The 14,581-nt window shown below is 38.7% G+C and overlaps 1 protein-coding gene across 1 annotated transcript in view; it reads right to left on the bottom strand.

Moving 5' to 3' along the window:
- Positions 1-14,581, bottom strand: part of lrrk2 (leucine-rich repeat kinase 2) — a 99,068-nt gene that overhangs the window by 29,118 nt on the left and 55,369 nt on the right. Inside the window, exons 21-29 of the mRNA XM_061924746.1 lie at positions 13,937-14,000; positions 13,667-13,863; positions 13,337-13,587; positions 9,677-9,825; positions 5,718-5,811; positions 5,460-5,646; positions 3,361-3,542; positions 3,076-3,299; positions 2,880-3,007 (exon numbers count right to left, since the gene is read on the bottom strand). Of these exons, the coding sequence (XP_061780730.1) occupies positions 2,880-3,007; positions 3,076-3,299; positions 3,361-3,542; positions 5,460-5,646; positions 5,718-5,811; positions 9,677-9,825; positions 13,337-13,587; positions 13,667-13,863; positions 13,937-14,000 (1,476 nt within the window). The remainder of the gene's footprint in view (positions 1-2,879; positions 3,008-3,075; positions 3,300-3,360; positions 3,543-5,459; positions 5,647-5,717; positions 5,812-9,676; positions 9,826-13,336; positions 13,588-13,666; positions 13,864-13,936; positions 14,001-14,581) is intronic.

The raw sequence follows: 14,581 nt of genomic DNA, 5'->3' as shown, positions 1-14,581 counted from the left end.
GGGTATAAATAATAACACATTAATTACACGAAAATAAAATAAAAAACATAAAACGTTAACATAAAAACTACTATATTAGTTAGACCAAAACATAGCACAAATAATTGGGACAAGTTTGGGGAGATTTTGACAAGGTAGGGGGATGAGGGGGCTGTAATTAATAACATGTTAATGACCGTATTTTTCGGACTATAAGTCGCAGTTTTTTTCATAGTTGGCCGTGCGACTTATATATGTTTTTTTCCTTTTTTATTATGCATTTTCGGCAGGTGCGACTTATACTCCGGTGCGACTTATACTCCGAAAAATACGGTACACGTTAACAACATAAAAAAACATAAAACGTTAACACACCGTACAAAATATAATAGTTGATCAAAAAAAATTGCAACACAATCGTAGCACAAAAATTTTGTGAGATTTTGACAAGGTAGGCAGGGGGTGGGGGGTATAAATAATAACACATTAATTACACGAAAATAAAATAAAAAACATAAAACGTTAACATAAAAACTACTATATTGGTTAGACCAAAACATAGCACAAATAATTGGGACAAGTTTGGGGAGATTTTGACAAGGTGGGAGGATGAGGGGGCTGTAATTAATAACATGTTAATGACCGTATTTTTCGGACTATAAGTCGCAGTTTTTTTCATAGTGCGACTTATATATGTTTTTTTCCTTTTTTATTATGCATTTTCGGCAGGTGCGACTTATACTCCGGTGCGACTTATACTCCGAAAAATACGGTACACGTTAACAACATAAAAAACATAAAACGTTAATAACATACCGTACAAACTACAGTAGTTGGACCAAAAAAATTGCAACACAAGCGTTTGGGACACATTTTGTGAGATCTTAACAAGGTGGGGTGGGGGGGTTATGAATAATAACACCTTAATTACACGTTAACAACATAAAAACTATAAAACGTTAACATACCGTACAAACTATAGTAGTTGGACAGTAAAACATTGCAACACAAACATAGCACAAACGATTGAGACAAGTTTGGTGAGATTTTTACAAGGTGGAGGAGTGGGGTTTAAAAATAATAACACATTAATTACACGTTAACATAAAAACCATAAAATGCTAAAAACAAAAACTATATTCGTTAGACCAAAACATAGCACAATTGACTGGGACAAGTTTGGCGAGATTTTGACGGGGGGGAGAGGCTGTAAATTATAACACGTTAATTACATGTTAACAACATAAAAACCATAGAACGTTAATAACATACCGTACAAACTATAGTAGTTGGACAAACAACTTGTTCGCAACACAAACGTAGCACAAACGATTGAGAAAAGTCTGGGGAGATTTTGACAAGGTATTTGTACCAACAGTTAATTACCCGTCAATAACATGTTAATAACATGTTAATAACAAAAAAACATAAAACATTAATAACAAAAACTATAACAGACAAAAAAAAGTATCGGGGATATTTGGACAAGGTGGGGGTTGTTATCACAAAACTAAATGCTAAATGTTAAAGGGGAACATTATCACAATTTCAGAAGGGTTAAAACCATTAAAAATCAGTTCCCAGTGGCTTATTTTATTTTTCGAAGTTTTTTTCAAAATTTTACCCATCACGCAATATCCCTAAAAAAAGCTTCAAAGTGCCTGATTTTAACCATCGTTATATACACCCGTCCATTTTCCTGTGACGTCACATAGTGATGCCGATACAAACAAACATGGCGAATGGACAGCAAGGTATAGCGACATTAGCTCGGATTCAGACTCGGATTTCAGCGGCTTAAGCGAATTTGAAAAAGAAACTGAAGCTATTGAGCCATATCGGTTTGAACCGTATGCAAGCGAAACAGACGAAAACGACACGACAGCCAGCGACACGGGAGAAAGCGAGGACGAATTCGGCGATCGCCTTCTAACCAACGATTGGTATGTGTTTGTTTTTAAGTGTTGTAATGTTTTTAAGCTAAATTATTGGTAAACACAATTTATGTATAATAATTTACGTAAAACTGCGAGTAATGAATAAAGTTTTCATCAATTAATATATTCTGTAGACATACCCTCATCCGCTCTCTTTTCCTGAAAGCTGATTTGTCCAGTTTTGGAGTTGATGTCAGCAGGCCAGGGAAGCTAGGGTCGATATTCTTCTCTTGATCATCTTCGGTGGCATAAGGGACGGTGTGAGCCAAGACATCCAGGGGGTTTAGCTCGCTCGTCTGCGGGAACAAACTGCCGCCATTGCTTGCCGTGCTACCGAGGTCCTTTGTCCCTGAATCGCTCACACACTCCGGCAGATTCAATGGGGGTCTGGCGGCAGATTTCTTTGACTTTATCGTTGGAAATGCATCTGCTTTGAGTGTCGCAGGATATCCACACATTCTTGCCATCTCTGTCGTAGCATAGCTTTCGTCGGTAAAATGTACGGAACAAACGACTGACCATTTTCGTCGGCTTTCCCCAAACCCTCGTATTTTGAACAACATTCGTCCAATTTCTTGCCACTTTCGCATCTTTGGGCCACTGGTGCAACTTGAATCCGTCCCTGTACGTGTTGTTACACCCTCCGACAACACACCGACGAGGCATGATGTCTCCAAGGTACGGAAAACAGTCGAAAAAACGGAAAATAACAGAGCTGATTTGATTCGGTGTTTGTAATGTGTTTGAGAAAATGGCGGATTGCTTCCCGATGTGACTGCGAATAATAGAAAGGTGTTTAATTCGCCAAAATTCACCCATTTACAGTTCGGAAATCGGTTAAAAAAATATATGGTCTTTTTTCTGCAACATCAAGGTATATATTGACGCTTACATAGGTCTGGTGATAATGTTCCCCTTTAACTGGAGGACGGAGAAGAAGAAAGGGAGCGTCATGAAACGCACCTTGATGTTGAAGAGCCACGGTTTAAGCGCGTCCACCTGCTCGGCTCCTTTGCTCAGGTCGTGCACCACCAGGTAGAGCGCTCTGGACGACAGGAAGTGAGCCTGCGAGCCACTCAGCTCCTCGCCGCCTAGAGGGGGCGGAGTCACAAAACCACCCGTTGACCAGGTCCTGGAGAGATCTTTGCACCGGACCCACCTGAGAAGTCCCACACGCTCAGCACCATCTTCTTCTTGTCGCGCTCCCTGATGGTCCAGTCGCGGACGTCCACGCCCGCCCCGGCTCGTCCGGAGCCGGCCCGCGTGCGCTTGATCTTCATGAGCTGCTGGACCAGACTGGTCTTCCCGCTGCCGGCGTGCCCCACCACCATGAGCTTCATGCGGTAGTACGGCACCGCCTTCTTCAGGCGCTGCTGCAGGAACCTGCCAGGAAGGGGGAGAGTGTATTCTAGACTTCCGTCGCACCAGGTTCTGAGCTGCTGACCTGACGATGTCTTTGGTCTTGGTCCCAATCAGTTTGAGGTCCAGCTGCAGCCGGAGCCCGTCCAGAGGGAGGTCCCACAGTCGGCCCAGCCGGCCCATCTCGTCCGGGAAGGAGCGCAGGCCGGCGTTGCGGCTCACGTCCAAGGAAGTGAGACCCTCTAACAGACCCACCTGTGGAGGGAGCTGACACAGCCAAGCAAACACACCCCGTCATCATTTGGATCGCGTCATAACAGTTGGTGTGTGAAAACATTTTGGTAGTTTTCAAAACCAGTACAGTATGTAAAATTGTTTCAAAGAACTAAATGCACTTCCAGTAGAAATTTCTTGTAAATGCTAAGGAGGCAAAGCCGAACTGAAATGCTAACAGTTAGCACGCTGTCCAGATAGCGTCAAGTAACAAAAACTATGAGCAAAATGAGCTAATAAAGCTAGCATGCTAACAGTACTATGCTAACATGCTAACAATATCATGCCTACAGTGTCATATACCAAACTATATGACACTGAAGTGCATACCTGCAAAATAAAAAAAGCTATCATGCTAATATTACAATGCTAAGAATTGTGCCGCGGGTGTCTGCAATGTATACCTGAAAAAAATTGTAAAAGAAAAAGAAAATACAAGCATGCTAACGTTAACATACATCAAGTACCAAAATATGACACTGGTGTGTACCTATTAAGTTACCTAAAATGCTAGCCTAATAATGTTAGCATGATAACAGGTAGCATTCAACAAGTAACACAGTAGTCGACACCGAGGTGTATACCTGCAAAATTTGAATAAAAAGGAGATATCATGCTAATATTAGAATGCTAAGGATCATGCCGCAGGTGTCTGCGATGTATACCTGAAAAAATGTTAAATACAAAAAGCTAGCATGCTAACAATAGCATACAAAATATAACACTGGTGTATACCTATAACATTATCTAAAAAGCTAGCCTACTAACATTAGCATTCTATCATGTAGCATTCAAAAAGTAACAAAATATTTGATGCTGAAGTGCATACCTACAATATATGCACCAAAAAAAACTATCATGCTAATATTACAATGCTAAGAATTGTGCCGCGGATGTCTGCAATGAATACCTGAAAAAAATAGTAAAAAAAATATGACACTGGTGTATACCTTTTAAATTAGTTAAAATGCTAATTTTAGCATGATAACAGGTAGCATTCAACAAGTAACAAAACAGTCAACACCAAGGTGCATACCTGGAAAATTTGCAGAAAAATTTACTAGCATGCTAACGTTAGCATATATCAAGTACCAGCTATTCTATAGCTTTTTATTTTTTGGCAAATTTTGCAGGTACACACCTCAGCGTAAAATATTTAGTTACTTGATGAATGCTCCATGTTAGCATGCTAACATTAGTAGTCTAGCTTTTTAGATAATATTTTAAGTATACGCTAGGTTCATATTTTGGTACTGGATGTATGCTAACGTTAGCATGCTAGTATTTTTTTTTTGGCAAATTTTGCAGGTATGCACCTCAGTGTTGACTATTTTGTTACTTGTTGAATGCTACCTGTTATCATGCTAAAATTAGTGGGCTAGCATTTTAACTAATTTAATATGTATACACCAGTGTCATATTTTTTTTACAATTTTTTTCAGGTATTCATTGCAGACACCCACGGCACATTTCTTAGCATTCTAATATTAGCACAATAGCTTTGTTTTTTCAAATTTTTCAGATATGCACTATAGCGTCAAATATTTTGTTACTTTTTGAATACTACATGTTAGCACGCTAAAGTTAGTAGGCTACCTTTTTAGATAATGTTATAGGTATACACCAGTGTTATATTTTGTATGCTAATGTTAGCATGCTAGCCTTTTTTTTTTTTTTTTTTTACACATTTTTCAGGTATACATTGCTACCTAAAATATTATCTAAAAAGCTAACCTACTAATGTTGGCATGCTAACATGGAGCATTCATCAAGTAACTAAATTTTTACGCTGAGGTGTGGACCTGCAAAATTTGCCAAAAAAAAAAGCTATCATGCTAATGTTTGAATGCTAACGATTGTGCACTTTGTCTGTATAATTCAACACAAAAGTTTGCACAAAAGTCAGCTCACCTCCACGAGCTCGTTGTTGCTCAGGTGGAGCTTCTCCAGACGGGCCCATCTGTGCACGGGTCCGTTCAGGTCCAGAACGCCGATGTGGTTCTGACTGAACATCAGCTCTCTCAGGTTGCTGGACGCCCACAAGCCGGGGCCGGGCAGGACGGCGATGCCGTTGGTCCTCATGTCCACGGATCTCAGACTGTCGGAAAGGAGGGGCTCTTACGAACGAGTACGCGTTCAGAAGTAGACCTGGGACCAAGGTACACTCACTTTGGCAGCTCCAGTAGGGACTCCGGAACACGAGGGAAACGGTTGTTGGCCAGTTTCAGGGTGGTGATCTTCGATGGAAGCCGTGACAGAGAACCTTCAGGGAAGAAGAACCACAACTGAGTAATTATTTTCAGTACTTTTTTGTTTAAATATTTCACATTTTTTAAATATTATCACATCAATCTATGCTGTCTAGTCTTTTGTTGCGCCCTAAAAAGTGTTAATACTGTAAGTATTGTACTTAATACGCAACAGTACTTTATTGGAACACGAACGGTCATAACGACTAAGGAGGCACCTTGTTTAAATTAGCTAAAAAAAAAAAAGCTAGCATGCTTATGTTAGCATGCTATTTAGCTAACTGTAACAAGTACCAAAACATATTACTCTGAGGAGTGTGTACCTGAAAAGTTCATTTAAAATGCTAGCATTATGACATTAGCATGTATCAAGTACCAATATACGACTGAGGTCAAATCAGCTAAAAAAGCTAGAATACTAACGTTAGCATAGTGACAGGTATCATTCCCAAGTAACAAAATATTTGACTGAGGTGTATGGCAACAAAATTAGCTAAAAATGTTAGCATACTAACAAGTTTTTCTCATCAAGTAACTAAATATTTGACGCTGAGGTGAATACCTGCAAAATGACCCCAAAAAAACTAGCATACTAATGTTAGCATACTAATAGGTATCATTCAACAAGTAACAAAAGATTTTATGCTAATGTGTATACCGATAAAATTAGCTAAAAAAAAAAGCTAGCATACTAACAGTAGCATACTAATAGATATCATTTGTCAAGTAACAAAATATTTGACTGAAGTGTATGCCAACAAATTTAGCTAAAAAAAAGTTAGCATACTAACAGGTTTTTCTCGTCAAGTAACAAAATATTTGACGCTGAGGTGTATACCTGCAAAATTACCAAAAAAAAACTAGCATACTAACATTAGCATACTAATAGACATAATTCGTCAAGTAACAAAATATTTGACTGAGGTGTATGCCAACAAAATTAGCTAAAAAAAAGTTAGCATACTAACAGGTTTTTCTCGTCAAGTAACAAAATGTTTGACGCTGAGGTGTATACCTGCAAAATTACCAAAAAAAAAACTAGCATACTAACAGTAGCATACTAACAGGTATCATTCAACAAGTAACAAAAGATTTGATGCTAATGTGTATACCGATAAAATTAGCTAAACAAAGCTAACATACTAATAGATTTCATTCGTCAAGCAACAAAATATTTGACGCTGAGGTGTATATCTGCAAAATGTGCAAAAAAATCCGCAAACATACTAATGTTAGCATGCTAACAGGTATTATTCGTCAAGTAACAAACTACAGTATTTGACGCTAAGGGTTTAGGCCTACAAAATTAGCTAAAAAAGCTAGCATACGAACGTTAGCATATCATTCATCAAGTAACAAAATATTTGACACTGAGGTGTATGCCCACCAAATTAGCAAAAGAAAAGCTAGCATACTACCAGGTATAATTCGTCAAGTAATGAAATATTTGATGCAGAGGCATATCCCTACAAAATTAGCTAAAAAAAACCAGCTACCATACTAACAGGAATCATTCGTCAAGTAACAAAATATTTGATACTGAGGTGTATACCTCCAAAATTAGCTAAAAAAAAAATAGCGAGCATACTAACTTTAGCATACTAATAGGTATCATTCGTCAAGTAACAAAATATTTGACACTGAGGTGTATATCTTCAAAATTAGCAAAAAAGCTAGCATACTAACGTTAGCATGCTAACAGGTATCATTTGTCAATTAAAAAAATATTGGACACTACAGTGTACAACTATAAATTAAATAAAAAATCTAGTGTAGCAGGTATCATTCGTCAAGTGACAAAATATTTTACGCTGACGTGTATGCCTCCAAAATTAGCTAAAAAAATAGCTAACATACTAACAGGTATCTTTCGTCAAGTAACAAAATATTTAACACAGAAGTGTATGCCTACAAAATTAGCTTAAAAAATAGCTAGCATACTAACAGGTATCATTCATCCAGTACCCAAATATTTAACGCAAAGGTGTATACCTACAAAATTAGCTCAAAAATATAGCTAGCATACTAAGAGGTACCATTCGTCAAGTAACAGAATATTTAACGCAAAGGTGTATACCTACAAAATTAGCTAGAAAATATAGCTAGCATACTAACAGGTATCATTTGTGAAGTAACAAATTATTTGACGCTGAGGTAAATACCTACGAAATTAGCTAAAAAGATATAGCTAGCATACTAACAGGTATCATTCATGATGTAACAAACTGTTTGACGCTGAGGTTTAAGCCTACAAAATTAGCTAAAAAAAAAGTTAGCATACTATCAGGTATCATTCGTCAAGTAACAAAATATTTAACGCAAAGGTGTATACCTAGAAAATTAGCTAAAAAACATAGCTAGCATACTAAGAGGTACCATTCGTCAAGTAACAAACTATTTAACGCTGAGGTTTAAAACCTACAAAATTAGCTGCAAAAAAAGCTAGCATACTAACAGGTATCATTCGTCAAGTAACAAAATATTTAATGCTGAGGTAAATACCTACGAAATTAGCTAAAAAAATATAGCTAGCATAGTAACAGGTATCATTCGTGAAGTAACAAAATATTTGACGCTAAAGCATATACCTACAAAATTAGCTAAAAAAAATATAGCTAGCATACTAACCGATATCATTCGTCAAGTAACAAAATATTTAACACTGAGGTAAATGCCTACGAAATTAGCTAAAAAAATATAGCTAGCATAGTAACAGGTACCATTCGTGAAGTAACAAAATATTTAACGCAAAAGGTGTATACCTACAAAATCAGCTAAAAAACATAGCTAGCATACTAACAGTTATCATTCGTCAAGTAACAAAATATTTAAGGCAAAGGAGTATACCTACAAAATTAGCTAAAAAACAAAAAGCTAGCATACTAACGTTAGCATGCTAACAGGCATCATTTGTCAATTAAAAAAATATTGGACACTACGGTGTACAACTACAAATTAAATAAAAAATCTAGCGTAGCAGGTATCATTCGTCAAGTGACAAAATATTTTACGCTGACGTGTATGCCTCCAAAATTAGCTAAAAAACATAGCTAGTATACTAAGAGGTACCATTCGTCAAGTAACAAACTATTTAACACTGAGGTTTAAAATCTACAAAATTAGCTGCAAAAAAAAAGCTAGAATACTAACAGGTATCATTCGTCAAGTAACAAAATATTTAATGCTGGGGTAAATACCTATGAAATTAGCTAAAAAAATATAGCTAGCCTAGTAACAGGTATCATTCTTGAAGTAACAAAATATTTGACGCTAAAGCATATACCTACAAAATTAGCTAAAAAAATATAGCTAGCATACTAACAGATATCATTCGTCAAGTAACAAAATATTTAACACTGAGGTAAATGCCTACGAAATTAGATAAAAAAAATATAGCTAGCATAGTAACAGGTACCATTCGTGAAGTAACAAAATATTTAACACTGAGGTTTGAAGCCTACAAAATTAGCTTCAATTTTGAGGTGACAAAAGTAACAAAATATTTAACGCAAAGGTGTATACCTACAAAATCAGCTAAAAAACATAGCTAGCATACTAACAGGTACCATTCGTCAAGTAACAAAATATTTAAGGCAAAGGAGTATACCTACAAAATTAGCTAAAAAAAAAAAAAAGCTAGCATACTAACAGGCATCATTCGTCAAGTAACAAAATATTTAAAGCTGAGGTAAATACCTCCGAAATTAGCTAAAAAGCTAGCACGATAATATTAGAATGCTGACAGTTGTGCCCCGGGCCCTTAAATATGTAGATACGGGCCGCACTTTGGACACCCCTGCTCGAAAGAATGTATGTGTTCCTAATAAAGTGGCCTGTGAGTCCACCGTGTCATTACACAAAAATGTAAGAAACGCTCACAGATTTTGTTGGAGGAGGCATTGAGGACTTCCAGCTTGGGGCAGCCGGTCAGGAAGTCCGGAGAAACGATGGCCACGGCGTTCTTGCTCACGTCGAGCAGTTTGATGTGGAGGAGACGCGGAGGAGCGCAGAGCTCGACGATGTTGTTTCTGAGGAGCGGAGGGAGAGCAGATACACGCTGCAGTTAGATGGCAATCTCCATGATAAATACAAACCCCGTTTCCATATGAGTTGGGAAATTGTGTTAGATGTAAATATAAACGGAATACAATGATTTGCAAATCATTTTCAACCCATATTCAGTTGAATATGCTACAAAGACAAGATATTTGATGTTCAAACTGATAAACTTTTTTTTTTTTTTTTACAAATAATCATTACCTTTAGAATTTGATGCCAGCAACACGTGACAAAGAAGTTGGGAAAGGTGGCAATAAATACTAATAAAGTTGAGGAATACTCATCAAACACTTATTTGGAACATCCCACAGGTGAACAGGCAAATTGGGAACAGGTGGGTGCCATGATTGGGTATAAAAGTAGATTCCATGAAATGCTCAGTCATTCACAAACAAGGATGGGGCGAGGGTCACCACTTTGTCAACAAATGCGTGAGAAAATTGTTGAACAGTTTAAGAAAAACCTTTCTCAAGCAGCTATTGCAAGGAATTTAGGGATTTCACCATCTACGGTCCGTAATATCATCAAAGGGTTCAGAGAATCTGGAGAAATCACTGCACATAAGCAGCTAAGCCCGTGACCTTCGATCCCTCAGGCTGTACTGCATCAACAAGCAACATCAGTGTGCAAAGGATATCACCACATGGGCTCAGGAACACTTCAGAAACCCACTGTCAGTAACTACAGTTGGTCGCTACATCTGTAAGTGCAAGTTAAAACTCTCCTATGCAAGGCGAAAACCGTTTATCAACAACACCCAGAAATGCCGTCCGCTTCGCTGGGCCTGAGCTCATCTAAGATGGACTGATACAAAGTGGAAAAGTGTTCTGTGGTCTGACGAGTCCACATTTCAAATTGTTTTTGGAAACTGTGGACGTCGTGTCCTCCGGACCAAAGAGGAAAATAACCATCCGGATTGTTATAGGCGCAAAGTTGAAAAGCCAGCATCTGTGATGGTACGGGGGTGTATTAGTGCCCAAGACATGGGTAACTTACACATCTGTGAAGGCGCCATTAATGCTGAAAGGTACATACAGGTTTTGGAGCAACATATGTTGCCATCCAAGTAACGTTATCATGGTCGCCCCTGCTTATTTCAGCAAGACAACAGCATGGCTTCATAGTAAAAGAGTGCGGGTACTAGACTGGCCTGCCTGTAGTCCAGACCTGTCTCCTATTGAAAATGTGTGGCGCATTATGAAGCGTAAAATACCACAACGGAGACCCCGGAATGTTGAACAACTTAAGCTGTACATCAAGCAAGAATATTTCTTCAATTTAAAAAAAAAATACACATTTGAAGTGAAGTGCAGTGAATACTTTCCAGATGAACTGTATATTTGTTTTTAATTGAAGCCCGTCTCCGCCACATAAAAAAATAAATAAAAGAAATAACCCAATGATAAATCATAATTTTGAGAAAATAAGAGTCATAATTATGAGATGAATAGTAAAAATTATGAGATAACAATAAAAAATAAAAATAAAATAATATTAATGACTATCGCATAATTTTGACATTTTATCTCATAATTTCGACTTTTTATCGCATAATTATGACTTTTTATCTCATAATTAAGACTTACCATAGAGTTTTTTGGGCTTCTATAGTTTTTAGCATTTTTTTGGCCAAGTATGTTTAGAAAAAGTTTGGTCATTCTTGATCTAAAATATTACAAACTTTCAAAATAAATATATAAAAAATTACAATTATACAATTATAAACATAATAATACTATTAACTAATGCAGGGGTTCTTAACTTTTTTTTACCTCGGGGTCCGACTTTTCCACTACAGAAGGGCCCACTTAAATATGAACATTGAAATAGTAATCTTATTCTTGATTTTTATCTAATTCAATAATTACATCTCACCTACTTACAGTTTAACAGGATAAACCTCATCAAAAGATATGAAAGCACGTGTTAATCACAAAGATTATTATCGAGGTTTAGGCCAGGCTGATTACAAAAATAAATACGACCGTATTTTCTGGACCATAAGGCGCACCGGATTAGAAGGCACACTGCCGATGAATGGTCTATTTTCTATGTTTTTTCATATACAAGGCGCTCCGGATTATAGGGCGCATTAAACATTTTTTTTTTAAATCGACTACGGCGGATGCGCGCAAATTTTCAGGACTTATGCAGATCCCAAATACAGATCAGTAGGTACCAGAAGGTAAGAAAAGTTGCTTTTGCATAATACTGCGAAACAAAACGCCAGATAATATGTCTTACCTTAGACACACACCATAATAATACTTATATGTTGAAGCACAGTACAATCCATCAGGCGGTGCGGCTTCATAGCTTACCAAAGTCGTACTAAAACATTTTTATATATTTTTGAGCGCCGTGTGTAATGTTCCATATTTTTAATGGAACATATAAAATGTTGGTGTTCTTTACTTGAGTCGTATTGCAGTCTACACATATCTCTTATGTTTGACCATGTACAAAATAAAATAGCTTCAATGTTGGTTAGCAAAACCAGAATTATTCCGTACATTAGGCTATAAGGCGCACTGCCTAGTTTTGAGGGGGGAAAAAAGGATTTTAAGTGCGCCTTATAGTCCGGAAAATAGGTAATCAAGGAATGGACTCAACAACTGATGACAAATAAATGTATATACAATTACCCAGTGCTAAAATACATACATTTATCTAAATTAAATAATAATAATAATAAAATATATGTTTTTTTAAATAAACTGTTTAAGTAAAAATGAAAACAGTTTAGTTATAATTTTTGCGCTTAAGACATTCTTTAGCGCCAGACTTCTTCTGTTTGTTTGAAATTGTCATTACTGCCACAAGTGGTGGAAAAGTGTATTACAACCGAGTACCACAGTGGCCCCTACGGACCACAGCTGAAGAACAGATATCTTTTGGCGGCCCAACGATGGTTAAGAAACCTGAACGAATGAATGAATGATTTTTGCAAAGTAACAACAACATTAATAAACACTGTTAAATGTATAACTGAACATTAATATTTTCATACCGGGAGGATTTTTGACACACTAGATTATGCAGTTACACAATTATAATTGTATAATTGTCTATTCTTACAGAAGGGGCCTGCAACATAAAACACTTTTAAAAATGTACAAAAAAAAGAGGGGAAAAAAAGCAAACATTTTGATACTAATAATTACAATATACTTTGTCACCTCTGATAATATAACTGTAAAATCGACCCTGACTTTAAAACTGGTGTAATGTGCTCCCGCCCTCTGCATGCTATTATTACACACAGCTAAAAAAAAGGCTTTAAATATATAAATAATATCTATTTTCAGCATTCTTACAAAATAAAAACATTTTAAAATGGCCGCCTCATACTTTGACTTTTCGATTCCCTTGGTGGAAAAAGTTTGAAGTCGACCCAAAGACAGGACAACATTTGGTAAAGTGTCAACATGTTTGCCCATCCTGGGTCTATTAAAGATTGTTAAAGACCGGAGGACCTACCCTTCCATGAGCAGATCCTCCAGGTTCTCCGTGGCCCCGCCCAGCTCGCAGGGGAAGCTGGTCAACTTGTTAAAGGACAGGTTGAGGCGCTGCAGCGAGGGACACGTGACGGCGGGCCCCAAGGCCAGATGCGGGCCGATGCAGTTTCGCGAGACGTTGAGAGCGGCGAGTGCGGGCAGGGCCAAAAGCTCCGCCGGCACCGACTGCAGCTGGTTCCCCTGCAGGTCCAGTCGGGTCAGGCTGATCAAACTCTGCGGCGGGCAAACATGTGAGATTTAATGCCAATTTGCATACGTAGGTGACGGTAGGTGCTGGTCTGGGGTCTGACACCTGACAAAGAGCAGCGGGGAACTCCAGCAGGATGTTGTGACTCAGGTCCAGCCTTTGGAGGTGAGCCAGCTGCTGCTGAACCGAGCCATGGTCCATCAGGCAGGACAGGGAGTCCAGCTCGTTTCCCGACAGGTCCAGGAGGCGGATCCTCTCCTTCTCTTTGGGCGGCGCCGACGAGCACTCCGGAGACCACAAAGCTGAAAGGGGCCACAAAGTTTAGTTCTTATGACTCATGATCTTACAGAAATGATTAAGATTTTTTTTTTTTACTTTTTTGGCTTCTTCTACATCTGCGGTGTGCTGCCTCAGCGTGCTCACGCTCCGTCGCACCACTCTGAAGAGAAATGATCACAGTCAAACACGAAGAACGTAAACGCACCTTCGATAGGGATGTGACTAATCCGATTCCCATTCTTGGGGTGAGAAATGCCTCAGCAAGGTCATGCTGTAAAGACCCAAGTGAGACCATTGCAGCAATATCCATCCATACATCCATCCATCTTCTTCCGCTTATCCGAGGTCGGGTCGCGGGGGCAGCAGCCTAAGCAGGGAAGCCCAGACTCTCCTCTCCCCAGCCACTTCGTCCAGCTCTTCCCGGGGGATCTCGAGGCATTCCCAGGCCAGCCGGAAGACATAGTCTTCCCAACGTGTCCTGGGTCTTCCCCGTGGCCTCCTACCGGTTGGACGTGCCCTAAACACCTCCCTAGGGAGGCGTTCGGGTGGCATCCTGACCAGATGCCCGAACCACCTCATCTGGCTCCTCTCGATGTGGAGGAGCAGCAGCTTTACTTTGAGCTCCTCCCGGATGGCAGAGCTTCTCACCCTATCTCTAAGGGAGAGCCCCGCCACCCGGCGGAGGAAACTCATTTCGGCCGCCTGTACCCGTGATCTTGTCCTTTCGGTCATAACCCAAAG

Source organism: Nerophis lumbriciformis, linkage group LG29 (assembly GCF_033978685.3).
Source record: "Nerophis lumbriciformis linkage group LG29, RoL_Nlum_v2.1, whole genome shotgun sequence".
Taxonomy (NCBI): Eukaryota; Metazoa; Chordata; class Actinopteri; order Syngnathiformes; family Syngnathidae; genus Nerophis; species Nerophis lumbriciformis.
The sequence above is the reverse complement of the archived record's forward strand: the minus strand, read 5'-3'. Positions and strand labels throughout refer to the sequence as shown.